Below are 26,684 nucleotides of genomic sequence, written 5' to 3' on the forward strand. Positions count from 1 at the left end.
GCCACATATTTCTTAGTGCACTGAGTCAACAGCTTAGTTAACTCCTACAATGGAACAAAGATAACTGACTGCCAGGTGCACAGATTCATGCAGTCATATAAAGCTCAAGACAGTCTATCTCATGTATCATCCAGTGTAAGCGCTTTTGAAAGTACAAATGATACCACTTAGCTTTCAGAAATATACTAAAGTTCAAATACATTGCCCCAAAAGGCTATAATGAAACATAAAACAGTAATGTATGCTATTTAAAAAATAGATTTTAAAGCAATATTAAATTCATTGTCACGTTAACAATTAGAACGTGAATATAATGCCAAGCTTTCCAAGAGTGATAACAGATTTTCTAAAAAATATTTTATTTATTATTTTTTATTTTATGTGTATGAGTGTTATGCCTGCATGAAGGTAAGTGCACCCATGTCGTGCAATTCCCACAGAGGACAGAAGAGGCTGTTGGATCCCCTGGAACTGGAGTTACGGACAGCTGTTAGCTGCCACGTGGGTGCTGGGATTCAAATCCATGTCTTCTGCAAGAACAGCCAGTACTCTTAACCACTGAGCAATCTCTCCAGGCCATAACAGATTTTTAAAAATGAAATGCCAATAGTAAGTTACAAAATCCATAAATGAGAAAACCTCATTAATGCATATTTTACCTTTCTGTGGGTACCACCTTTATTATTCAATGTATAGCACCTATGATATAATGACTTCCAAAATTTTACTTTAATGGGTTATGGTGTCTATAAACCTTTCTTTAAAGTATATTAATATATTAATGTTAACATGATTCAAAATCAGTATGTATCAAACAAGAAACACATTGAGGTTTAGAGATATAACTCAGTTGGTAGAATTCTTGCATCTAATGCACTAAAGTCCTGGGTTTAATCCTCAGTGGGGCATAAACTGAGTGGAGCATAATCTGTTATTACTCTTGGAAAGCTTGGCATTATATTCAGGGTCTAATTGTTAATGTGACATTTAATGAATTTAATGTTGCTTTAAAATGGTGGTGCATGCCTGTAATTCTAGTGCTCAGGAAATGGAGATGGCAAGATCAAAAATTCACATCCTTGGCTATGTGAGATCCTGCCGCATACACAAGTCTCACTTTCTTGCTGCCATCTAATGTGTTTTCTTTATCTCCAGCATAGAACCACTTTTATTAGCTGTACTTTTTAAAAGGACTTTTTATTCGTTGACAGTACTTTTATTAATTTTAGCTTGTTTTATGCAAAACGAAACAAATATAAATATTCACTATCATCCCCGTTCCAAATGTTGGTCTTTTAGAAGAACATTTCCTAGAAATCTCTGTAAATTAACATTTGGCAATCTTCATTTTATAATAATCACACAGTATTTCAGTGTGTAGATGTACTAGTTAATCAACTAGTCTCCAATGAAGACTTTAGTAGTTCTCAGTTTTGTTCTTTTAAAATAAAAAAAATATGTATATATATGCATATATATGTGTATATATATATACACACATATGTGTGTATACATATATATGTATATATGCACATATATATGTATGTATATATACATATGACTGCTGAGCCATCTGTCCAGTCTCTATGCCTTCAACTTTTTATTTTTTGGAAACAGGATCTTACTATGTAGCCCTGGTAGACCTGGAACTACCTATGTTGACCAGACTGGCCTCAAACACAGAGAGCTACCTGCTTCTGCCTCCTGAGTGCTAAGATTAAAGGTGTATGCCACCATATCAGGCCAGTATTCTGTTCTTATGAATGAGGCAATAGAGTCAGGTATAGTGGTAGAAAACTGTGATGCTAGTGCTTGGGATGGGGAGGCAGAATCCGAAGTTCAAGGACATCTTCAGCATAAGAGTTTGAAGTCAGCTTGGGCTATATTAGCCTCTGATTCAAAAGTGGAGAAGGGGAGAACGATGGCAATGTCTAACTGTGCAAGCCCCACTGTATATCAATAGCACCAACTAAAGGTAAAACAAGAGTGTTTTCAGTTACCTCCTCAGATTCCCTCCTCATTCTAACAGTGATAAAAGAGCATGCCTGTGTTCCCACAGCTTTATTCTCAAAGGTTAAGACGCTTGCTAACCTTACAGATAAGAAATGGGTTCAATTTGCATTTCTCTTTTGGCAAACCCTTAGTTTGTATCTTTTGCCCATTTTTTTCTATCTGGTTTCTGGGCTCTCTCCTCAGATTCCAGATGCTCAGAAAGCATACATACTCTTGAATATTCTTGAATGTTTTAAAAAGGATTTAATCTCTATGAACGATAAGGAAAAAGTATTATCATCCCTTCTTTTATTGCCCAAAATATTTCTCTCAAATTATACTATGATTTCTAGAATAAGAACTGTTAAGAACTGTTTCTAAATCTGGGTATCCTAATAAACAGTAATTTAACTATTTTTTAGATCTAGTTCTAAAAAGTAATCTAATAAAGTTGCCTCCTGCAGTAGCAACATCTGTTTCCCCCTCTCTTCTGACTCCCAGTCCACAGTTCTCACCCCACCCCCACCTCCAGAGGCAAACATGATCCACTCCAGGCCTCTCAGCCACATCTGGGAATGCCTTCTTCTGGATCCTAAACCAACTTTCTAGCCAGGGGAGAGTTGACATACTGTTAGGAGAAAGGAGTCTAAATCTGAGAAATGCATGTTTGATATATATGCCCTGGTCATTCTTCTTTTAAAAACATCATCCACAGTTTCCTCTAAAGGTTCGCTGTTACATGAAAGAAACAGACTGAGGAAACTCATAAATTTGCTATTTTTAATATTTCAGTTGTTCATTTGACTTCAACAAACATAAAACTTTACTAATCCAGCCTTGGTGCCTTGTGAGGATTTGGAGTACAACAAAAACAAGCAGAAGAAAGTACTTGAATTAAAGAAACCTGGCTTTTCTACTCATTAGGTTCACAAGATTAAATCACTCAATGCCTCTTTCAACTAACTCAATCACACCTCACCTGTCAGAAACCTGGGACGCTTCAAACGCCACTGCTGCCCTCCTACCCAAGACAACATGGGTCTACCTGTCTACAGGGGTCTCTTCAATTATGAGCAGTACACAAAAGCAAAACTCCTTATCAGTGTGTTCTCCCCTCGCCTGATGGGTTGGTGGTATACCAGGCATTAATCCCAGTCCCTGCTGAAGCCTAGGGTAGCTTAAAGCCCATAGCAAGTACTCTGGGCTCCAGTATCACCTTTTTATCTTGGCATACCACCCAAAATACTACCATTTCCCAAACTTTCAAAAGAAAAGCTTCCAAAACATTGAATTAAAGAGAGAAGTATTCCTTCCTAGTCAGTGACTTAAAATTCTTATGAAAATGCTGAATATCCATCTGTGTGTGGGCATGAGTGCATGTGTGCCTGCGTGCATGCATGTGTGTATGTGTGTTTAAAGAAAAGAAAATAAATAAAAGAACATTAAGTTGTTTCCAAATATTGGAATTCTTTAGGCTCTTTGGAAAAATTCAAGCTTGAAACAGAATAAAACATTCGTGCTTATGTTTAACTTGAAACTTAAGAAACAAAGGAAGATATCTACTACCCAAAGTAAAGAAGGTGGTTTTACGTTACCAAAACATTGATTGTTTCAATCAGATGCTTAAATTCTCAAGTTAAATGGGCAGAGGAATAAAAGTATGAGATTTCTTTTTTTTTTTTTTTAAACTACCAATGATATGAATGTCTCACACAAATAACAATGAAATACTGAAAGGAGATCACGTTAATAGACAACAGTGCTCAGCCCCCAATGGAGAATCAAAGAACAAGCAGCATTGTAAGGGTGAACATTTCCTGTCACTTCAGCTTAACAGGATGGATGACACGTTCCTCTGATGATGGCAGCTGTGGGGTCCAGCATGAAGACAGTGATGAGACTGGCATGTGTTCAACATAGCAAGGCCAGCTGCTACTGAGTCCCCACAGCTCCCATTCTGAGAACATGATCCAGTACTGTGAGTGTAGGATCCAGAATCAACCACCCGAAGAGTGGGCCACAAGACACCATTCTTTGATCTGTCGAAGGTGGGCAAGAATTTTAAAGCTCATTTACATGTTCTTAGGCATTGGACACCTACCCTCTGTGGCACTCCATTCCCATAAGAAATGAAGTGTTAGGCCAATCAAAAGAATGTAAGAATCATCCCTCCAAACCCCTGAACTTTCAATAATCTATTTGTTTTAATTTTTTGTGTATTATAATATCCAATTATATGCTATAACTAACAAAATATATTTAGTAGGAAAGAGAAGCACACTAAAATATTTTTAAGGTTTCTATAATTGGCATCTGTAGAATCAACTAAAACAACAATTCTCTGCAAGTGAAACCCATCACCTATAACGCTTGAGCGCCTCTAAGTTACAAGAACAATGTGCCCCGTTTACTTGGTAAAATCAATACAAGTGAGCAAAATCAGCAGTTTAATATATATCCATGTTCCAGAATATACCTGGGTAGGAGTAAAAAAGAACAGAGAAGACAGCAAATTAACACTCTACTGCCTCTGACAAGGCGTCCGGACAACCAGGAAGACATAATAGAGTGCTATCTATTCATCATTAAGCTAAGATGAAAAACAAAACCAGCTTACTGCAAGGAAACAGAACCCACATGATTGTTCTACATCTAACCAGAAGATCCTTACCAACAAGGGAAGCAATAAGGGTCTAAAATTAAGATAAAAATCTTCCTGCTGAAATGGGGAAACACCTGGGCTGGAATTATGATTACGTATACATCCCTCTAGATAAACCACATCAGCTATCTGGACCTCCATTTCCTCATCCATGAAAAGCAGTTACTATATTTAGTGACTTCTCAACACAATTTCTAATTTGAAGATGTTTGCATTCTATTCTGACTTTTTTTGCAGATTCTGAGAGTCCCTAAAGAGATGTTGTAACATCTGTTCCTTCAACTTAAAAATAGAATGAAAGATACTGGGAAAATCTCTTTGACTTGAAACAACTTCCAGAGTAACTGCACCAAATGAAATCTTGAGCAACCAATTAAAAATACAAAATTCTAACAGTATAATACTGGTAAATCATGTATTATTTTATATCATGTAATTTTATTCACTAAAACAAGGAAAAGGGATTATGGTTTTTTAAAAAAGTTAACTAAAGAAGGCTGTTAACTAGCTATACCATACTGAGGGGTCTGGGAACAGTGATTCAAAATAATTACTGTGTCTAACATTCGGAAGGAACCGGTAGTTCCTTCAAAGTCTCATACCTACTTTTCTTAAAGCATTTAAAGCATACTCGTTTTTGTTCTTTTTTTTTTTTTCTTAATTACTAAATTCTGAACCTGTCAAAATTTGATCTCAGTTTTACAAATCAAGTTAAGCACATGTAGAAGTATGTTTGAGACTAGAATTGCCCAAGTTTGGGAAACATTTAAGAAAGCAATGGACTTTGAAAAGTTCAGTTTACCTGGCTGGTAAGCAGCAGACACAGGCTTCACAGGCAGTTGTGCCTGACTTACATACAGTTTCAGCATTCCTCACTCCAGCATTACACAGGCCACACATGCCACACCAACCATGGCCCCCATGAGCTTCCCCATCTGCCTGGAGATCACTGTTTTCTCCATTCCTTGTCTCCACAGTTCTTGTTTTGCTTTGGTAAAGTCTTCTAAATCCTTCCGTATTCCAGTCGGTCACCACCTCCAGTCTGATATCCCTATAGCTGGATTCGCTATTCTTCTCCCAGCAGCCTGTATCACTTATTAAAACACCACTCGTACACTTATTGTAATTGTCCAATTATTTTTTTCTTACTTTAGGAGGATGTCTGCTCTTGTAAATCTTTACACTCACTACAAGCAAGTACTGTGTTAAGCCCATAACAAGTACTGCAAGATGTTTGTCAAATGAGTCCGTGAATGAATTAACTCTTCTGCAAGACCTTATCCCCAGAGTTCAAAGTCTAGCTACATGAGGGCTGGTGAATAGGATGTTAGTGATGTTAATAATGCCCAAGTCTCCCAACTGGCTGACCAGACCAAGAATTCATAAAAGTTGATAGAGGAGTAGTGGCACAATCTGTAATTCCAGCACTCAGGACACTGAAGCAAGAGGACTATCATGTGCTCAAGGCCAGCTGGGGCTACAAAGCAAGACTTTGTTTCAAAGAAACAAAAAAATAGGGGACTGGGAAGATGACTCAGTGAGTAAAGTGCTTGTCTGTCTGTCTGTCGTATAAGCATGTGGACCTGAGTTTAGGTCTCCAGCGCCCATGTAAAAGCTGGACATGGCAACAAACATCTGTAATCCTAGAGTTGTAAGACCAGAGACAGGAAGATTCCTAGAGTTCACTGGCCTAAATCAATGAGCTCTAAGTCCAGAGGGAGACTCATTCTCAAAAAATATAGTATACAGTGACCATGGAATAAACCAGATGTCAATCTCTGGCTGCCACATGCACAAGCACACATATGTTCATGTACCTGAATGCACATGTGCACACACCCATACCCAAACACACCACATACACTTTTTTTTCCCCAAAAAAAGATCAACCTTATGCAATCATTATGGTACTAGACAGCTTTAGTTGTCAACTTGCCATACCTGGTAAGAAGGAACTTCAACTGGGGAATTGCTTCTAATTGGATTGGCCTGTGGCCTCTTATGAGGCATTTTCTTGATTATTGAGTGATGTGGGAAGGCCCAGCCCACTGTGGGTGGTGCCACCCCTGGGCAGGTGGTCCTGTGTTATATAAAAAAGCAGGCTGAACACAAACCAGAGGAGAGGGCCAGTAAGCAGTGTTCCTCCATGGTCTGTGTTTCAGTCCCTGTTTCCAGGTTCCTGCCTTGGCTTCCCTTAGTGATGGACTGCCACTTGGAAGAGTAAGATGACATAAACCCTTTCCTCCCCAAACTAGTTTTAGTCAGAGGGTTTTATGACAGTAATAGAAACAAAATAGGACAGAAACTGGTACCAGGAGTGGGGTACTGCTGTTGAGGACAGACCAAGTTTTCGGGAGGACTGAAGTTTTGCGGTTTAGGGCTAGAAAAGCTATTGAGTGCTCAGAGCTTAGTGAGCTGTTCTGTAGGAACCATGAAGATAATGCTGACAGAAATGGAGATGGTGGAGGCCTGATGTGTAAAGTTTCAAGGGAAGCAAGGACTACCTGGGATGTTTATATATTTTGAATTGAGAATCTGTGGTTTCTATTCAGCTCAGGCTGAAGAATCAGCTGTGATTAAGAGGAGACCATCATCATTGAGATATCTTCTGGAAAGTATTTCCTTAGGGTCAGCATACTGAAGCTGTGGTCAGTGGGGAGCTAAGGTTACATTTCAAACTTGTAGCCAAACTTGATAATGTGTAAGAGTCTCCTACATGGTACTGGTTTTGAAGGCATGAGGGGTCATGGGAAGAACGGAGGCTTGGCACTGTGAGAGGCCTGGAAAGACCAATGGTGAGAAGGTGCAGCCTCAGCTGCAACAGAGACCGCAGCACATTGAAGATGCTAGAACCATGAGATGCCCACCAAGGGCACTGGCAGGTATAGAATGTGGCTAGCTTGTACCTGTGGGACAACCTATGTGCCCTGTAGACAGCAGAAACAGAGGAGTGAGCTGCTCAAGTACTTTGCAGCCAGAAGATCTTGATGCCAGACAATGAGTTGTGCCCTGGCTCTTAAGAACACTGACTGTTCTTGCAGAAGACCCGGGTTTGAATTCCAGCACCCACATGGCAACTAACAACTGTCTGTAAATCCAATTCCAGGGGATCCGACAGCCTCTTCTGTCCTCTATGGGCACTGCACAACACAGGTGCACTTATCTACATGCAGGCAATACATGCATATACATAAAATTAAAAAAATAATAATAAAAAATTTGAAAAAAAAAAACAAGAAGAACACAGCTGGAAAGATGGCTCAGCAGTTAAGAGCATGGCTGCTCTTTCAGGGGACCAGGGTTCAATTCCTAGAACCCACATGGCAGCTAACAACTGTCAGTAAGTCCAGCTCCAGGGGATCCAATGCCCTCTTCTGACCTCTGTGGGCAATGCATGACAAAGGTGCACTTACATACATGCAGGAAATACACTCATACACATAAAATTTAAAAAAAAATTAAAAAATGTTTTAATCTAAGGGGGCTAGAGAGAGAGATGGCTCAGAGGTTAAGAGTACTGGCTGCTCTTACAGAAGACCAAGGTTTGAATCTCAGCACCTACATGGCAGCTAACAACCGTCCGTAACTCCAGTTCCAGAAGATCTGATTCCCTCTTCTGTCCTCTGCAGACACTGTATAACATGGGTACATTTACATACATGCAGGCATAACACTAATACACATAAAATAAAAAGAAATAAATCAGGGGCTGGAGAGATGGCTCAGTAGTTAAGAGTGCTGGCTGCTCTTGCAGAGGACTCAGGTTCAATTCCCAGCACCCACATGGCAGCTAACGACCTTTCATAACTCCAGTTCCAGGGGATTCTATGCCCTCTTCTGTCCTCTGTGGACACTGCACAATACAGGTACACCTAGTTACATGCAGGCAATACACTCACATACATAAAATGAAACAATAAATAAAATATTTGTAAAAATCAAAAATTTAAATAAAAAAAACAAAAAAGCTATAATAAGTTCATCAGATTACCCAATGAAAATATTTAACAATATTTTTAGACTCCAAAAGCTGCTACTGTGAAATGCCTGAGAGGAGAAGAAACTCTTATTTACTAGCAAGTGCCCTTGGTAGTGAGCACTGGAGAAGAGATAAAACTTTCTGTACTTTCACACAGTTCTCCAGAATCACCATTCAAACCAGTTTTACAAGTATATATTCACTAATAAAAAATATAATAACTAAAGAGGATGAAATGTACATGCTTTCTTTTAAGTGAAATATAAAGGCTGGGGTACACCTTTTATTAGGTGAAACCACTGTATAAAAAGTATTAGCAAAAGACAGCAAAATTATTTTTAAAGCGTAATTCTCTTCTCACACTACGTATTAAATTTAAAAGTACTAAACAAAATGCTTTTTATTTAACATGCTAAGACAAGATTTTACTAATGTATATAATATTAAATAAAAGGAAAATCCAGGCATGGTGGAACACAATTGTAATCCTGAGCTTAAGAGGCTGAGGCAGGAGGGTCACTGAGTTTCAGGCCAGCCTGAGCTACAGGTCACATTTCCAAACAATAACAACAACAAAATTAAATGAAAGGAAAAAAAGAATAGTTCAATAACTAAATTCACAAAACCCAGAGGCCAGCTAGATGGCTGAGTGGACAAAGGTGCTTCCTATCATGTCTGACAACCTAAGTTCAATTCCCAGAACCCACATGGTACAAAGAGAGAATCAACTCCAGCAAGGTGACCTCTGATCTTCATATATACTTGTGGGATGGGCATACCCCTATGCGCATGCACACGCACGTACACACAAAAAATATTTTAATTCAAAAATAAATAAACTGCTTGAGTTTGTGCCTCAGTGGTAGAGCACTTTCCTAACATGCATAAGGCCCTGGGTTCAATTTTTAATATTGGGGGGGAGTAAACTTTCAATTTAAGAATGGTTTTACAACCACAGAAAAGTTGCAAAATACAGAACTATCCCGTACACCCTACCTTCAACTTCCTGAACTTTTAACATCCTACATTATTAGTGATAAATTAGTGCCACCCAATGAAGAAGCAACATTAGTCCATTATTATTACTAAGTAAAGGGCATTTTTTGAGTCTTTACAGCATCCTTTTTCTGTCCCAGAATTCCATACAGGTTACATTATATTTAGTTGCTATGTTGATAGTTTCTCAGACTTTCTTGGATTTGTATGACCTTGAGATTTTGAAGAAACTAGTCAAGCATTTTATAGAATGATCCTCAACTGGGGTTTGTTGAATTTTTTCTTTCATAATGTGACTGAGATGATGAGTACTGAAAAGGAAAACCATAGAGGTAGAGAGTGGTCTTCACATCACATCAAGGGCACATGCTATCCATGTGACATTACTGTTGATGCTGACTGAAGTGTTGCCTTCCAGGTTCCATGATGAAGTATTCTTTCCTCCACACTCCTTTCCTTCCTTGGAAGCTCACTACAGGCAGGCCTCACTAGAGGGATGGGGGTTATGTTGCAGCCCCTTGAGGGGAAGCATCCAAACCAATGACATATAATCTACCCACAATTCTACTCACCTCTACTGTGCTTTTTATCACTATAGAGTGAATTCATTAACATTTATTTTATACTTCAGGTTAATCCAATACTATATTATTTATGTTAGTGCATAAATTGTCCCACTTGTGGAAACTGGGAACTCTTTCAGTTGGTCCTATGTCTCCTAGATATACATCAACTGCTGTGTTTATGCATTCCTATCTATTTTTCCTTACTCTATGTTTCTCTGCCCCAGCCCCCATTTTCTTATTTTTGGACTTCCTTGGCACTATAAAACACTCCAGGCTTACTCCAAGGGTCATTGGTGCCAGTTGCTGGACAATGGTATTATCACAGAAACCAAGTCATGTACACTGGCTGTGCTGGTTGCCACTATGGTATGTTGGTGAAGAGCCTCACAGACAAAGCAAAGAATGAATGAGGGTGTGTGTGTGTGTGTGTGTGTGTGTGTGTGTGTGTGTGTGTCAATGATAGCTTGTTTACATAAGCAAATTTAAAAATATTTCCACCCATCCATTCCCAATTTAGTAAGCCAAATACAAGTACTTATTAATTCTAATTCAGTACCACATGGATGCTTTGGTCTTATTTGTTTGTAACCTCCCACTCCATCAAAGAGAAACCTGGCTCTCAATATGCTATTCATTTTATGGCAGAAACACAAGATTAAAGCTACAGGTGAGTAGAATGAGAATGGTCTTCTGAAATGACAAGTTGAAGAAAAATTTCATCAAACATATACTGGAAATATTTGAGCTCTGCACACCAATACAAATCAAGTAAGACAAGAATACCGCAAGAAACAAAGCAGGATTAAGAAGTATTTCTAGGCAATCAAAGAATTCCTAGCTCTATGCTTACAATTTTCTACCTAAAGCCAAGAGATTTTTATTTGCACATTGGTAAACTTCAGTTTGGTAATGGATTATTTTGTACTTTGCTTTATTATGACATGAGATGGAAAAATAAATTGTTTCTCATCAGAACACCCATCTTTCTCTTTCCTATCTGTGGACCTATCTAGATCATCTGTCCCCTTGTCCTGACACTTTGTCTATGACTTCTTCAACAGCCCCCAGTCATCTCTATGTCTCCCCTTCCTAGCAGCAAAGGCAACTGTGCACAGAGGTAGCTGCAAGGAGCTCTGAAATGCCCATATTCATTCTTGTTCTCATGGGTAAGAGACCCAGGCTAAGGCTTGTAAAGCCCCATTTGCACTCATAAAACGTACCTAAAATCAAACCATATTCTTCCTGTCAGCTGACATCCCTAGCTGGCAGATCTCCTTGTCACCCTGTTCTCATTCCTATGTGTCTTCCTGTCAGTGTAGCAGGCTTGAGAAATGCTGTCAGAGCCTGCTCTGCCCAACATGTAGGCTGCAAGGACTAGGGAACTGCACCAAGTGTACTGACAGAAACTGCTCTACATGAGAACTTGGGTGTTTTAGATCAGCCCTCAGTTTACCCAAGAGGATGAAACTAGCCAGACAGTGACATTTGCTTTGATAAAATGCTGTCCTCTTTTTTCTACTTCACTTTCCACTCCCTATGGTGTAGAAAGTAAAGCATTTCCACTCAAATTCTTATGCCAGGGTCTGCTTTCTCAGGAATAAGTGTGTACCTCTTTGGAAAAGGTAAAAGCTGGGCTGCTTGTCCACAGTGGCCCATCAACAAGGAGAATTTGTGCTCTAAGGTCAAACAGATGGGTTAAATCTGGTCTTGCCTCATGCTTCCTGCCCAATCTGGTTCCTCTGGCCTTTTCATTTCTGTATCTCCAAGGGACTTTAATTAAGTACCACACCGACACTACAAGCACTAAAGCAGCATCTGCTGAAGCCCAGGCAGCTCACTGCCTAGAGAATGGGCTTTGCTATTCTACAGTCTTGATCAAAGTTAACTACTCAGGAGGCTCTTGCCCAGGAACATAAGAATTTTAGATGACTTTATTCTTGAGTTCAAGAACTCCCTGAAAGGTCCATCAGCTTTTTAATATGAAACATCAAAGGACACAGTCCAGGATTCTTTGAACCACTTGTTTCCAAATCATGTTCTGGATGTATTTTCTAATCCATGCTATTAGGCATACCCAGTCCTTACCTTGACCTGCACTAGAAGGCCTGCCTGAAAGCAAACCCACCTGTGCTCTTCTGGCTATACGAGGGCACACTGGTTACTTCCAGGGTACTTCTCCTACCACTCACTAAGTAATGTACTCAGCCTGCCATTACCCACAGCTGATGGGATCAGCATTCCGTGCTCCTTAGATGAATGTCCCAATGTCACTTCTTTTCCTTAAGGTATCTCCATTTTCCAGTTTCCTCAGAACTTAATAGAGGTTTGAATTTACCACCGAACATTTTCAAAAAAGGTGTTAATGTTTTTGTTTTCTAACTCTCAAGTTTTCTGGATAGCTCGTTAAGAAATTACTGAAAAAGAAAAAAGTTCTATGGAAATATAGAAAACAAAGGTCAATAGCTAAGCACTCTTTGGCCTGGCACTCTGTGTCTATACTTGTATGGCATTGCCTTCACAAAGACGCTGCTGATAACTTAGCACCAAAAGCCTATTTTGGTCAGAAACTGGGAAAAATTATAATGCTATTCATTTATATACTAATAAATGAATTCTTTTATGGCCTGCTCTCACTATCTATGTAAAGGCTTGCCTGAGTTAGGGGTGGGCTACAAACTTGGTCACAGAATCATATTAGTTGATATTTATAAGCATTAAAAATCATAATTTCCCATGTTCTTTAATATATCAAAGCTCAGAAAAACATATATGGAAGGCTCTAAATATATTGCCAAAATAAATGAAAACCATATTTAACATCCCTGGCTACCCCTTTTTTGGTTAATAAATTTTAAGCATAAATTTTTCTTTTTAGAAAACTTCTTCCCTTGAAGTATAACAACCAAATTCTTTAATTATAGTCAATTATTCTTTTCAGAAGATTTTTTTTTTACATTTTTAATTTATTTTTTTGTGTGTATTTCATACAGAACATCCCAAAAAATCTTAATCAACATTACACCCCCATCCCAAATAGCACCCTTTAATTTCAAACCTACAAGTCACCAGATTTTCCAATTGTTAAGTCTGCCGCATCTGTGTTATGATATTACACACATATAAAACATTATTCCTTCAACTACAGACAGTAAGTTGCTGTCACTGATTTTTAATCTATTAATGTATATGTCTTAAGAACAAATCCAACCCCCCCCCCCAAAATTTTGACAGGCAATGGTGGTATATGCCTTTAATCCCAGTACTCAGGAGGCAGAGGCAAGTAGATCTCTGTGAGTTTTAGGCCAGCCTGGTCTACACAGCAAGTTCCAGGACAGCCAGAGCTACATAGTGAGATCCTGTCTCAAAAAACCAAGAAGAAAGGAAAGGATGGAGGGACAGAGGAACGGAGGGCCACAGGGAGGGAGGGAAGGAAATTTAAGAAATTAAGAAGGAAAGAAAAAGAACAAGTCCACATAATAACTATAACCATACAATTATCAAAATCAAGAAACTGCATACTGCCACAGCAACAAAACCTAATCAAGAGACCTTATTCATATTTTTCCAAATCATGCCCAAAGACAGTACCTCTTTCAAATGCACAAATAGTTTTTCAAAATAATGACTGCAAGAGTCTTCCAAGAAAAAGCATAACAAAATTCACAAATCATTCCTTCATGAAGACAGTGTCTCTGCTCTCTAGAGTCACAATCAACAGCATTTTTTCTTCTAATTTAGCTCTCAACAAAAATGCTAAATTGTGCTAATAGTGTCCTAGGCTCATCAAAACTCGGTAAACAAAGGCACTCTTCTTGATTAATAAGAATAATAAGTTAATTTACAGAAATTTGGACAAGTGTCTTGAACTCCTGGAAATCATCTAGCAAGACACTGAACAATGATCTAAAATTCTTAATTTGTTTATCATCTGTTTTCAAGCTGGCAAAGAGAAGATCAATATAGTATATACAATGTGAATTATAAAAGTAGTACTTAAGTGTCAAGAATTATGTCAGCAATATGATCACGTTATCATAATAAATATTTGGACTGAACACACATACTCAAGATTATTCTTAGTCATCAGTTAGCTGTGTTATATGAGCTTGAATACTGCTCTAGCACAAAGACCAACCTCTTTATTCCACATGACGATCAGATCTATACTGTGCACAATAGCAAGACTGTATGAAAAAAAAGGCAATTCACAACTTATTTCCACTCACATTAGACCTACAACACGACCTTTCCTTTATAAAGAAAGGTACTGAAAACAGTATCATCCTGTTTTGCTTTTATCTATCTACCCACACCTTTACCTGTGGGAGAGCACATTTATGAATGTGCTAATGCTGTTATTTCAAAACAGTTATGAAATTTTATTCTTTTAATTCAATTTTTCTATTTTTCACAATAAACAAATATGTAATTTTTAAAGTATTTTTGAAAATGTAGGGTTTTACAATGAAAATAAAACAGTCATTAGAAGAATGGAAATTTATAGATGTGTCTCTTAGGACTGGGCAATGCATAGATAAATGTCTGTGTGTGAACACTTGTGGTACTTGGTAAGAGTCTCCAACTGGTGCAAAATAAGCTTCTTTGATGAGTGGTGACTGGGATGTTTGTCTGTAAATATAAGGATACATCTTTTGCACATAGCAAGAAATTACATTACTCTAGGGATGTGACAGTCTTGGGATTTTCTCTAAGATCTATGACCACTCCAGCCATGTGTATTTGGTTATATTTACAGTACCACACTTGAGTTTCCTCCCATTGAGTGCCTCTACAATGCAACCTCTACACCTAAGGTGTAAGGAACATAGAACCTGGATAATGAAGATGACACTAATATCTCTCAATTCTCATTAATGAAGATCTCTCATGCAACAGACGGCCAGGAACACAAAAGGTCACAAATGGCCAAAATGTAGAGATAAAGAGTCTACTGAATGCTGATCCTTGGACAGGACTCCTATAGTAAACTTCACCCACCCAGGGCTCAGGGAATATCTTGGAAGAGGGGGCAGAAAGATTGTAAGGGCCAGGGAGGAGGTGCATGACCATATGGAAACAGAGTCCTACAAGTTCTTGCAAACCTGCTCATATGATTCTATGGCAACAGTATCAGCATCAAGTCCCATGCAAACTCAGGCAGACAAAAACCCATAATAAAACTGGGGAAATGAACAGTAGACCCCAATCTTAGCTGAACATTGGCAACTGATTATGGCTAGGTGAAGAAGAGCTGATCTTCCTAAAACAAGAGACTCTAGATAGGCTAACTAGACCTCAGTGGATGGACTTGCACTGGGGAATGGCTGGGGTCACTGACTTGACACATTGGGCTTTAACACGATGACAGAGTATATAGGCTCCAGTGGGGGGTGGGGGGTGCCAGTGAGGATGGGGGCATAAAGATGATTAAAATTGTTTGGGATATTCTGTACAAAATACACAAAAATTCAATAAAAACAAATTTAAAAAAGAACAGAAAATGAAAAAAAATGGAAATTTTTTTCTAAAAATGCAAAAGAAACACTTCGATATGTAAGAAATAAATATAATTCTAGGTTTATTTATGACCTATAGTGGCTAAGTAGTAAATGGGCATTCAGATCACTTACCAACCCTACTGTCAAAAACAACAGGATTAACAACTTCAGGGTTGCAGAAGACCTCACCTGTCACCTCAGTACCCAATCCCCTTCCTTTTGGTGCCTGAACACCATGAAAAACGACAAAACAAATAAAAACCCCAGACCTCCGATATGCTAGGATTTTACTAGAAAAATTAAGTTTTCACTGGTCTCTTCTCACTTTGAATTCTTCTCCTGAATTGTGTGGTGATAGTATGCTAGTCAAATGGTATCTATTTTGACTAAGTTTGGAGTCACTAAATGATACTGGCATAAACCAATGGGTCATTATACTATGACAGGCTTCTGCCAGGCTACCATCAACCAGCATTACAAAGTACTTTATGATTTCCAATTAGGATGGTGAAAATTATGTTTGGAATAAGTCAGGGACCTTATTCATATTCAGAGGCTGCATTTCAAAGTCTAAGACAATGCTGATGGCAAGGAAAGCATTATTTTCTATGACAATTAGAGGGGGAAAAAACTGAGGCCAATTTAGCTCTAATACTTCTACCTTAGAAAATTTGATTTATATATATATATATATCCAGACAGGTTTTTTTTTTTTTTTTTTGGTCTTTTTGAGACAGGGTCTCCCTGTAGTCCCAGCTGGCCTGGAACTCACTATGTAGACCCAGATAGCTTTTTAAAAATTAGGGTGTTTAAGATTGATTTTATTGTTTGTATGTTTATATGTATGTATGTATGTATGTATATATGTATATGTGTGTGCACCTGGGCAACCAGAAGAGAGCTTCAGATTCTTCAGAGCTGAAGTTACAGCCTTTGTAATTGGCCAGTTGGTTATGTGGGTTCTGGGATACAAACTTCCAGCCCACATGCTTGTTACCAAGTGCTCTACTCTCAATATACGTTCTTAATGCCATTGTTGTGCATGTATAAAAATGTAACTGAAACTAGTTAAAGTATTTCTGGAATATTTTCATACCTGACTCAAGTTTTGCTCAGCATCTACATCATTTGTATTTTTCCACAAAAACATTCTCTCTGAAGTATTAAGAACAAAAGGAGCACAGCATTCTCAAAAGTATCTGACTGCTGGACTAGTAGTGGTGGCTCAGGCCTTTAATTCCAGGAGGCAGAGGCAGAGAGGCAGAGGCCCAACCTGCAATTTAAAGTCAAACACCAGAGCACAACATGTATGTAGCTTTGAGTGTGAGTGTATGTGTATGCATGTTTGTGTATGTGCGGATAAAATAAACTTGTACCATCTTTTTAGAATACATCATTGTGATGGTTACTCCTTTATAAATTATTTCATTTTTTTATGTGCAAAAGATTTTTTATTTTTGAAAATTGCATACATATTTATATTTGCATTATTTCCATCCATCCCAGACCCCTTCTGACTCTTCCCATGCCCCCCACTCCTTCCCCAATTTCTTGACCTCTTCTTTGATTATTATTGTTACAGATACATATGTACATTTCTAGATTTATATATCACTGAGTCCATTTAGTGGTATTCATGTGTACCTGAGTTTTGGGCTGCCCACTTGGAATTAGATAACCCCTCAGGGAGATAATCCCTGGTGGAAACTGATTTGATGTGTATGAGAGTGTTGTGCCTGGATGTATGTTAAGTGCACCACATGCACTTAGAGGCCAAAAGAGAGCATTGGATACCCTGGAACTGGAGTTAAGGATAGTTGGTGAGCCACCATGGGAGTGCTGGGAACCAAACTTGGGTCCTCTGGACAAGCAGGCAGTGCTGCTGAGCCATCTCTTCAGTCTCCAATTGTGATGGTTGGTCTTGATCGTCAATGTGACTAGATAGAGAATCCTCTAGGAGAAACACCTCTGCTCATGTCTGTAAGGGCATTTCCAGAGTGGTTGACTAAGGAGATAGGCCTACCTGAATGTGGGCGGCACTATTCTGTAGGCGGGGGCATGACTGGATAAAAAGGAAAATGAGCTGAGCAGCAGCATTCATCTCTCCCTGCTCCCCGCCTATGGATGCTAAACAAACAGCCACCTCAAACTCCTGCTGCACCTTCCTTTTTGGCCATAACGGGCTACACCCTCAAATCATGAGCCAAAATGAACCTTTCCTTCCTTCAGTATCTTTTGTCAGGAATTTTACCACAGCAATAAGAAAAGTAACTAATTCAATCATGTTTTAAAAGTAACTAATACAGCCAGGTGTGGTAGCACCACACCTTTAATCCCAGCACTGGGAGGCAGAGGCAGGCAGATCTCTGTGAGTTCAAGGCCAGCCTGGTCTACATAATGAGTTCCCAGGACAGCTGGGGCTATAGGGAGACCCTGTCTCAAAAAAGACCAAAAAAAAAAAAAAAAACTAATACAATCATGTTTTAAAAATCCCTCACCAAGTCAGGCACGATTAGCACCTTTAATCCCAGCATTTGGGAGTTACAAACAGGAGGATCTCTGTGAAACTGAGGCCAGCCCAGTCTACATAGAGTTCCAGGCAGCTGGGGCTACAGGGAGACCCTGTCTAAAAAAATTTTAAAACCTCTTATCACTAAATCTTCAATTTACAAAAATTCTCCTAATCTATTCTATTTACGAGTTAAATCTCTCTTTTTACTTTTCTTTCCTATGTACCATTTTCTGATCGTCCCCTTTATGCATGCATTTTCTACAAAAATCACTGTCTATCATGCTTTCATTTCCAATTCTAGAAAAAAGACCTATATAAACTTCAAGGTAGAGGGGATGGAGAGATGGCTCAGCTGTCCAGAGCACTGGCTGCTCTTGCAGAGGACCTAGGTTCAATTCCCAGCACCCACATGGCAGCTAACAACTGTCCAAAACCCCAGTTCCAGGGGATCCAATGCCTTCTTCTGACCTCCACAAGCACTGCACAACATGGGTGCACTTACACACATGCAGGCAAAACACTCATACATATAAAATAAAAATAATTTTAAAAATTAAAAAAAAAAAAACTTCAAGTTAGAAAAGGAAACAAAGTCACCAGATGGTCACTACACTATCCTCCCATATCCTGGCTTGCTATCACTGTGAAGATGACCCAGCAATGAACAGAAACTGAAGTGGAAGAAAACTGACAAACTATACCATGAAACTATCTACTAATCATTTCTGTCTATAATTTACATATTCATAGTGTGATGGCTGATACTGTTTCTGTCAATTCTGTCAGGGTCTGGAAGCACCTAGATGACCAGGCTCCAGACACACCAGTGAGGGATTGATTATCTTAAGTTATCGGAGATGGGACGACCCATCCTAAAAGTGGGCAGGACCATTCTAAACTTGAGTCACGGACTGCATAAAAAAGAAACAATGAGCCAAGCAGCAGCATTCATCGCTCTCTTCTCCCTGACTGTGGAAGCAATAGGACTGGCTGCTTCATGCTCCTGCCACCATGACTTCCCTACCATGATGGACTGGACCCTCAAACAGTGGCCTTTCTCCCTAAGTTGATTCTGTCAGAGTATTTTGTCATAAAACAGCAGAATGACTAGGACAGAGGAAACAGAACTTGTTTCTACACATCTCTTACCTATTGCACGAATCTGACTCTGATGAGAAGAGAATGTCAGTACAACTAGAGGAGTCATCTGGCCTCTCAGGTTCTGACTGCACAGGGGAGTCCAGCTTGGACTGAGGGAAGTAGCTTGTTACTGAGGTCATATGTGAGAATTTCATTTTATCATTTTCCTCTCCTAAAAAAGGAAGATGAAATTTTAAGAGAGAAAAAGAAAAGAAACATAGTTATACAACATATATAAGCTTATCATTTCTGAAACACTTAATATTGCTATTTCTACTTAATAAAACAGAAGTCAATAAAACACTTATTTTGAAACTACAGAATGATCAGCATTGCAGTTCTGACTAATTAGCCTGTTCATGTTATGTTTTCCTAAGATTAATGCATTTAAAAATAAAATTTTCTCTAAAACCAGAAGGAATAACCATAATACTAATGAAGTTTTTATTAGCAGATTACTAAGGAATAATCATTACTTATTTCAAAAATTAGAGAACATTAACAAGTTAACAAGACAAAAACTCAGTAAGAGAATCGCAGTATTTGTTATCATTAAATGACAGTGAACGTCTATGGACACTTAATCTGTTAAGTAAAATTTATTCACTATAAGCCAGGCGTGGTGGCTCATGGCTTTAATCCCAGCACTTGGGAGGCAGAGGCAGGCAGATCTCTGTGAGTTCAAAGCCAGCCTGGTCTACATAGTGAGTTCCAGGCCAGCTGGACAGGGAGACCCTGTCTCAAAAAATTAAAAATAGAAATTAAAAAGATCTCCATTTGTTCTGATATATGTCACATTTCTATACATCCTTTGTCATATTCTGTTTTTGAAGTTTCTTTTTACAGATAAAGATTCAGGAAAACCTCAAGATATTTGAAAGAAGATGATATAAAAGCATAGCCAGAAGTCTGAAAATATGAGTGCAAAAAACACTAGCTATTCAAAACCCTCTACTGCCTAGGACTCTTTCACAATGTGGGTCAGCACCATTGGGATTTTCCTATTTTATCTTTAAGATCCAGAAAAATGAGTAAATAAATGAACAAACAAAACTGTTAAGGCTTTGTTAGCAGAGAAAATTTATGGAAGAAGAATGAGACAAATTCCTTAAAAACAAAAGCAAACCCAAACCCACTTTGCAGAATTCATATGCTCAAAATTTTTCCAGAAATGACTCAGCTTTTATTATACAGCAAAAACCGCATTCCTAAACGCCTAATGTCACTGACTACCAATAAGTATCATTACCAAAATGAAGCCACATCCTCTACAGTTCATCAGGGAGAGGAGAAGAGGGCACTAGCCAGGTGACCTTCCAGAGCATCCAGATCTTCTTGTAAACAGGTAACAAGTAGCACCTTGAGGGAAACCCCACATTCAGGCAATTCTATTACTCTGAGGTGGGAAGAACGCAATCAAGCTGGAAGGTCAGGAAACAGGGACTCAACTCACAAAAACCTTTGGTTTTTGTGCATTAACTACATTCTTCTCTTTTTCCCTTCTCACATTAGTTTATAGAAGATAAAATACTGTTGGGGACAAATATCACATAACAGTTGGTGAGCACTAAGGCAGCTATTCTTCCTATTTGCCCTTACACCTTGGAATTCAGGACTTCAAACAGCCCAAACATGAGGCTCAGACATCAGACTTGCCTTAAAATAAGCAACAAAAACAAGCTAGTTTGCTCTCGAGAGCGTTCACATCTTGCTCATTAATAGGACACTTCAAGTTTATTCTAAAGAACATCAGTTGCACTCACTGTTGACACTACACAAAGTCCACCTTTCCAGCCTGCCTTCCCCTTTTCCACTTCTCGCCTCTTACACATCTCCACTCACCCACAGCAATCCAACAGCATCAATCACCTCTGAAGCCCAGACTACAGCACTTAAGTGTACATGCACATGCAATAATCCCCTAGCACAAGCAACCAATATATCCAAGAGATTCTACTAATAAACAGAAAACGTTCTCTTCTAGTAGGAAATATTGCATCAGGTTTCTTAAGAACTAAACTAGTTTTTAAGAATGTTCTTTAACAGCTACATGAATAAGTCCAAGTTGTTTAAAGATCATGAGGTATACACTGAGACAGCAACTAACTTTTGAAAGGTGCCAGGAGACCTAAGGACAGCAATAAGGAGTGCAACAGCACCTAGAATAAAACACTCAGAAATAATCCAGTGAAATAAAGAAAAACAACTTGGCTTGCTGAACGCTGTGAAACTTCTGAAATTAAAGAACATATAATTAAATGGAAAGACATTTACACAAAGCTACCTATAGAATCAATGTAATCCACTACACAAAGCTATTCAATATAATCCAACATAAAATTCTCAACAGTAGTTTTTACAAAAAAAAAAAAACTACCTAAAATTAACATGGAATCTCTAGGTCCTCAATAGCCAAATAATGAGTAAGAAAATTAAAGGCAAAGGACTCATGCTTTCCAACTTCAAAACTTATTATAAAGCTATAATTGAAGCAGTGTGGTACAGGCATAAGAACAGATACACATATCAAAAGAATAGAATAAGAACTAGAGAAATAAATCTTTATATGGTCAGTTGGATTTTTGCTTCTTTGGGTTTCTTTTAGGGGTTGCAGGAGAACAAATTCTTGCTCTGTAGGCGAACGCGCTCAAACTCATGATCCTCCTATCTACAATCACTGAAGAGTACTGGGATGACAAGCATGTGCCATAGCTCCAGACAGGATCAGTTGATTTTTAACAGGACCATAAATAGCATTTAGCAGAGAAAGAAGACTTTTAACAAATAGTGGTGAGAACAACTGGGCATGCACATACAAAAGAACCAAGTTGGACACTTATCTCACACCATATATAAAAATCAAAATAAAATGATCAAATATCCAAAAATATGGGCTGAAACTGTAACTTTCTGAAAGAAATCAAAGGTGGAAGAATCTGCACAACTTTGTATTTGGCAATGCCTTCAAATATTTAACACCAAAGCACAGGCAAAAAAAGAAAAAATAAACTGCACTTAATAAGTACATTCACAAAAGGCCACAACTGGCCAAAGAATAGAGAATATGAGACAGCAGATTGGCCTCATATATTAAATCTCACCCGTGCAGGGCCCAGGGCCCATTGTGGAAGAGGTAGTGGAAAGACTGTAGGAGACAAGGATAGCCCATTGACCATAGGAAACAGAGACTTCCAGGCTTCTGGGAACTTGCTCAATGAACTTACAGCAATGATGTCAGCATGCACAAGACCCATGCAAACTCAATGAGACAAAAACCCAGCATAGAACTGGGGAAATTGGCAGGCGGTCCCAACCTTAGCTGAAGAACTATTGAGGGAGAGATGATCTTTAAGGAAGTGACACTAGAGAAGCTAAACAGGCTCCAGATGAACTCACATTAGTGGATGAACTCACAATGAGGGACACCTGGGTACAGAAACTTGACTCAATAGCCCTTAACATATATGACAGAATGCATGAAATCCAGTGGGCAGGTTATGGGGGGTATAGATAGGAGAGGGATTCTTAAATATGATTAAGATGTATTGTATGAAATACACAAAATTCAATAAAAAATATATTGAAAAATAGGTTAAGCCCTTTTGTGCATAAAAGGTACTCCCAAAGAGCCAGGTGTGATGGTGCATATCTTTAATTTCAGCACTTAGGAGGCAGAGGCAGATGGATCTCTGTGCGATTGAGATCAGCCTGGTCTACATGGGGAGTTCCAGGTCAGCTGAAGCTACAGGGAGACCCTCTCTTTAAAAATAAACAAACAACAAAACCAACCAACCAACCAAAAAAACCAAAACAAACAAAAAAGTATAAAGAGTGTCTGAAAATATCTGTAAAACACAGAGAGAGAGAGAGAGAGAGAGAGAGAGAGAGAGAGAGAGAGAGAGAGAGAGAGAAACCCTAAAGCTCAAACAAAACCAGAAACAGCCTAATTTAAAAATGGGCAAAGGTCTTGAATACATTACAAAGCAAAAAAACACATGGTCATTAAGTACATGAAAAGATGCTCAACTTCATTAGACACTAGGAAAACGCAAACTAAAGCCATGGTGACATATACTTCACACCTAGTAAGATGGTCTCCAGAAGGAAAGTCAAGTGCTGCTCAGAGTGTGGAGAAAAGAAAACTCACATGCACTGCCTATGGGAATGTAAAACAATGCAGCCATTGTGCAACATAATTTGATGGTTTCTCAAAAGGTTAAACATAGTACTACCATATGAACCAGAAGTCACATTTAGACATTGCCCCAGTAAGCTTTAACAATCAACTGGACACAGCCTAGAGTCATTTGAGAGGAAAAGTCTCGATTAAAGAATTACCTAGATCAGACTGGCCCATGAGCATGTTATGTAGAGGACTGTCTTGATCATCAATTGATGCAAGAGGACTCAGCCCACTGTGGGCTAGTGGCAAGACTAGTGGCTTTAGCTAGCCAGGTAGTCCTGGGCTATATAAGAAAGCTAGCTAGCAAGCAGCACTTTCATGGTTCCTGCCGTACTGCTTTGGCTGATGAGTTCTATAGTTAAAGGTAATGCTGTATGGAACACCAAGCAGGCCTGCCTTCAAATCCTTCTATGATGGACTATGACCTGGAATTGTACACCAAATAAACCCTTTCCTCCATAAAGTTGCTTTTGATCAGTGTTTTACCACAGCAACAGGAATGAAACTAGGTCCAACATTAGAGTCAAAAGAACTGAAAGCAGGGACTTAAGCAGATATTTGAGAAACTGTACAGAGAAACACCACAATTGTCAAAAGGGTGAAATAATTCAGATAAATGAGTAAATGAAACAGCATGCATACATACTATAGAATATTATTGAAGTCATAAAAAGGAATAAAATTTTAGTATTCACTACAACATTGTTGAACAATGAAAACATACTTAGAAAAATATACTAAAATGGGAAGACAAACACTGCATAATTTTACTTACATTGCTACCTAGAGCAAGCAAATTTATAGATTAAAAAGTACAATAGGGATTACCTAGGCTATGTGACAGAAGGGAGAGAAGTTAGGAACTGAGCAGTTTGTACTGTGGATGGTGAAGAGTTTCTGGGTGTAGATAGCAGTAGCAGTTTAATAGTGCTATGAAGGTATTTAGTAGCAATAAGTATGCATTTATGAATGTGAAAAATATACATGGTGGTATGTGCATTTTATCGCAACAAAGACAAAACAGTAAAGAATGTTCTTGTGCACCTTTCCCCATTGATTGTTTTGCTCACTGGCCCAAAGTTTTAATAATAGAAATATAATCTCAAATTTAAAAATGGATCAAAATTAAGTCATGTTTTGGCATACCAAGTGCATTAGCTTTAGACTGTTTATCAGAGCACTTCATCCAGAGTTCTGTAACAAAAACAATTCATTCTCTTTGTAGGTTATCTTAGGGTCTCCAGCAATAAATCCTATACTTAAAAAAGATTCTCATAAGTTTAAATAACTGAGGAACTTACTGCTTTCCATTAACTAAAAGGTAGACAGGCTTAGAGACTATCTCTTAAGGACATTTGTTCCACTCTATTTCCCAGAATCATAAAGCTACTTTGTAGTTAACAATATTAAGTTTATCTATGCTTTTTTCTTCCATTTCAAATACCTAATAACTTCAATAAATTCCTTTGGTTTTATATTCATTTTATAATAAAAACAAACAATGAGGGTCAGAGAGATGGCTCAGCAGGTAAACTCATTTGTCACCACGCCTGACAACTTGAGTTTGATTCCTGGGACCCACATGTTAAAAAAAGAAAGCACTAACTCCCTCAAGTTGTCTGTCTGTCTGTCTGTCTGTCTGTCTGTCTGTCTGTCTCTCTCTCTCTCTCTCTCTCTCTCTCTCTCTCTCTCTCACACACACACATGCACGCACGCAGAATAATAAAAAATAATGAAATTCACCATGCTTTTGGTTTTAGCAGATCTCTTACCAATGTGTACAGATAGCTTTTCTATAGGTTCATCTTTTTTCATTACTTTCATTTTTGACATTCCACCAGTTTTTTTGTATCCTTTTTTGGCCTGATCCACCAGAAACTGAAATTCATTGTGATGTTTTTTACCTGAAATTCAAAAGAACCTGGTAAGGATGGCATGAACATGAACCATTTACACACAACGAATGGTGTAGCAGGTACAAGAGCTGCTCAGCACAGCATCCCAGGGAATCACCTGCACTGAATGCTAAAGCTCACAAGCAGAAGATCACAGAGGGCTTAGGAGCAGCTTAGAAGTTTCCCCTGATCTTAAGTCTTCTTCAAAAACAAACATGGATACATGATATAATTTGCTACTCTGGGTTATTCCCCAAACTCCATATTCTTGAGAGACTTTCCAAAGTATGAAAGATTGATGAACTGACTGACTTGTTTAATCATTCTCAATCTCCCTCCCTCTCTCCTTCTCTCCCTCCCTCCCTCCTCCTTCCATTTTACTTTCTCACCTGCTATGCTTTGTTTTATTGAGACAGGGACTCAGTATGTAGCCCAGACTGATCTCAAATTCACATCCCAAGTGCTGGAATTACAGGCATGTGCCACCACACCCAGTGACTGACACTTTCTAAATACACCAAAAAGATTTCTAACATCTAAGATACACAGGAAACTAAGACATAGACAATTACAGTAACTGATACCAAAGCAGAAGGCCCTAGATAAGTGGGGCTATAATAAATAATTCTTTTTTTCTCTTAACATTTCTTGACGGTTTCCCAGCGTTTATAATTGTCAGGGTCACCTATCTTAGGATATATAACACCAATCTTTACTACCACTTTAACACCTCTGAACATAATTTCATAATCCTAACCTCAAGGTCATCATTACAAAGATGCATTAATACTATGCTTAGAATACCTGTCAGAGCGTGAACATTAGGACATATACTTGTGATTATGAAACATAGCTCAAGAAGCTGTAGTTTTACCTTATCTATAGCCTTAAATACTTATGCTATGGTTCGAGATAATATTGTAAGTTCTGTAAAAATTTTAGAAAAAACTCATACTCCAAATGTTTTTCAAATGACAGCCAATGATATAATTTTTAAAACATTTGGTTTCTGCCACTTGTAGCACAATACAGAGGGGTATGGAGTCCACCGGAATGAGGTTCTGTACAGAAGTATCTAAAGCTACTCTTCTATGAGTCTAGCCATCGCTTTCAGGCTATACCTCTGTAAGTTATAGATAACCAATAGTCATGGAAAACAATTTTCTGTAGTCATATAAATTCCCTCAGCAGAAGAATCACCTGAGTGGAAACCCTGTAGCCTACTATGGAAGAAGTCAGTTCTGCCTCCATCTGCACATTC

General features: G+C 38.5%; 1 protein-coding gene across 3 annotated transcripts in view; it reads right to left on the reverse strand.

Moving 5' to 3' along the window:
* Rad18 (RAD18 E3 ubiquitin protein ligase) overlaps positions 1-26,684 on the reverse strand; it is a 117,677-nt gene that overhangs the window by 14,847 nt on the left and 76,146 nt on the right. For 2 of the 3 annotated variants that reach the window (XM_029557102.1, XM_008854811.3), the window contains exons 10-11: positions 25,301-25,432; positions 19,355-19,517 (exon numbers count right to left, since the gene is read on the reverse strand). In XM_029557102.1, the coding sequence (XP_029412962.1) occupies positions 19,355-19,517; positions 25,301-25,432 (295 nt within the window). The remainder of the gene's footprint in view (positions 1-19,354; positions 19,518-25,300; positions 25,433-26,684) is intronic. The other variant, XM_017794794.2, reaches the window with a different exon arrangement.

Source organism: Nannospalax galili, unplaced genomic scaffold (genome assembly GCF_000622305.1).
Source record: "Nannospalax galili isolate Female #2095 unplaced genomic scaffold, S.galili_v1.0 scaffold406, whole genome shotgun sequence".
NCBI lineage: Eukaryota > Metazoa > Chordata > Mammalia > Rodentia > Spalacidae > Nannospalax > Nannospalax galili.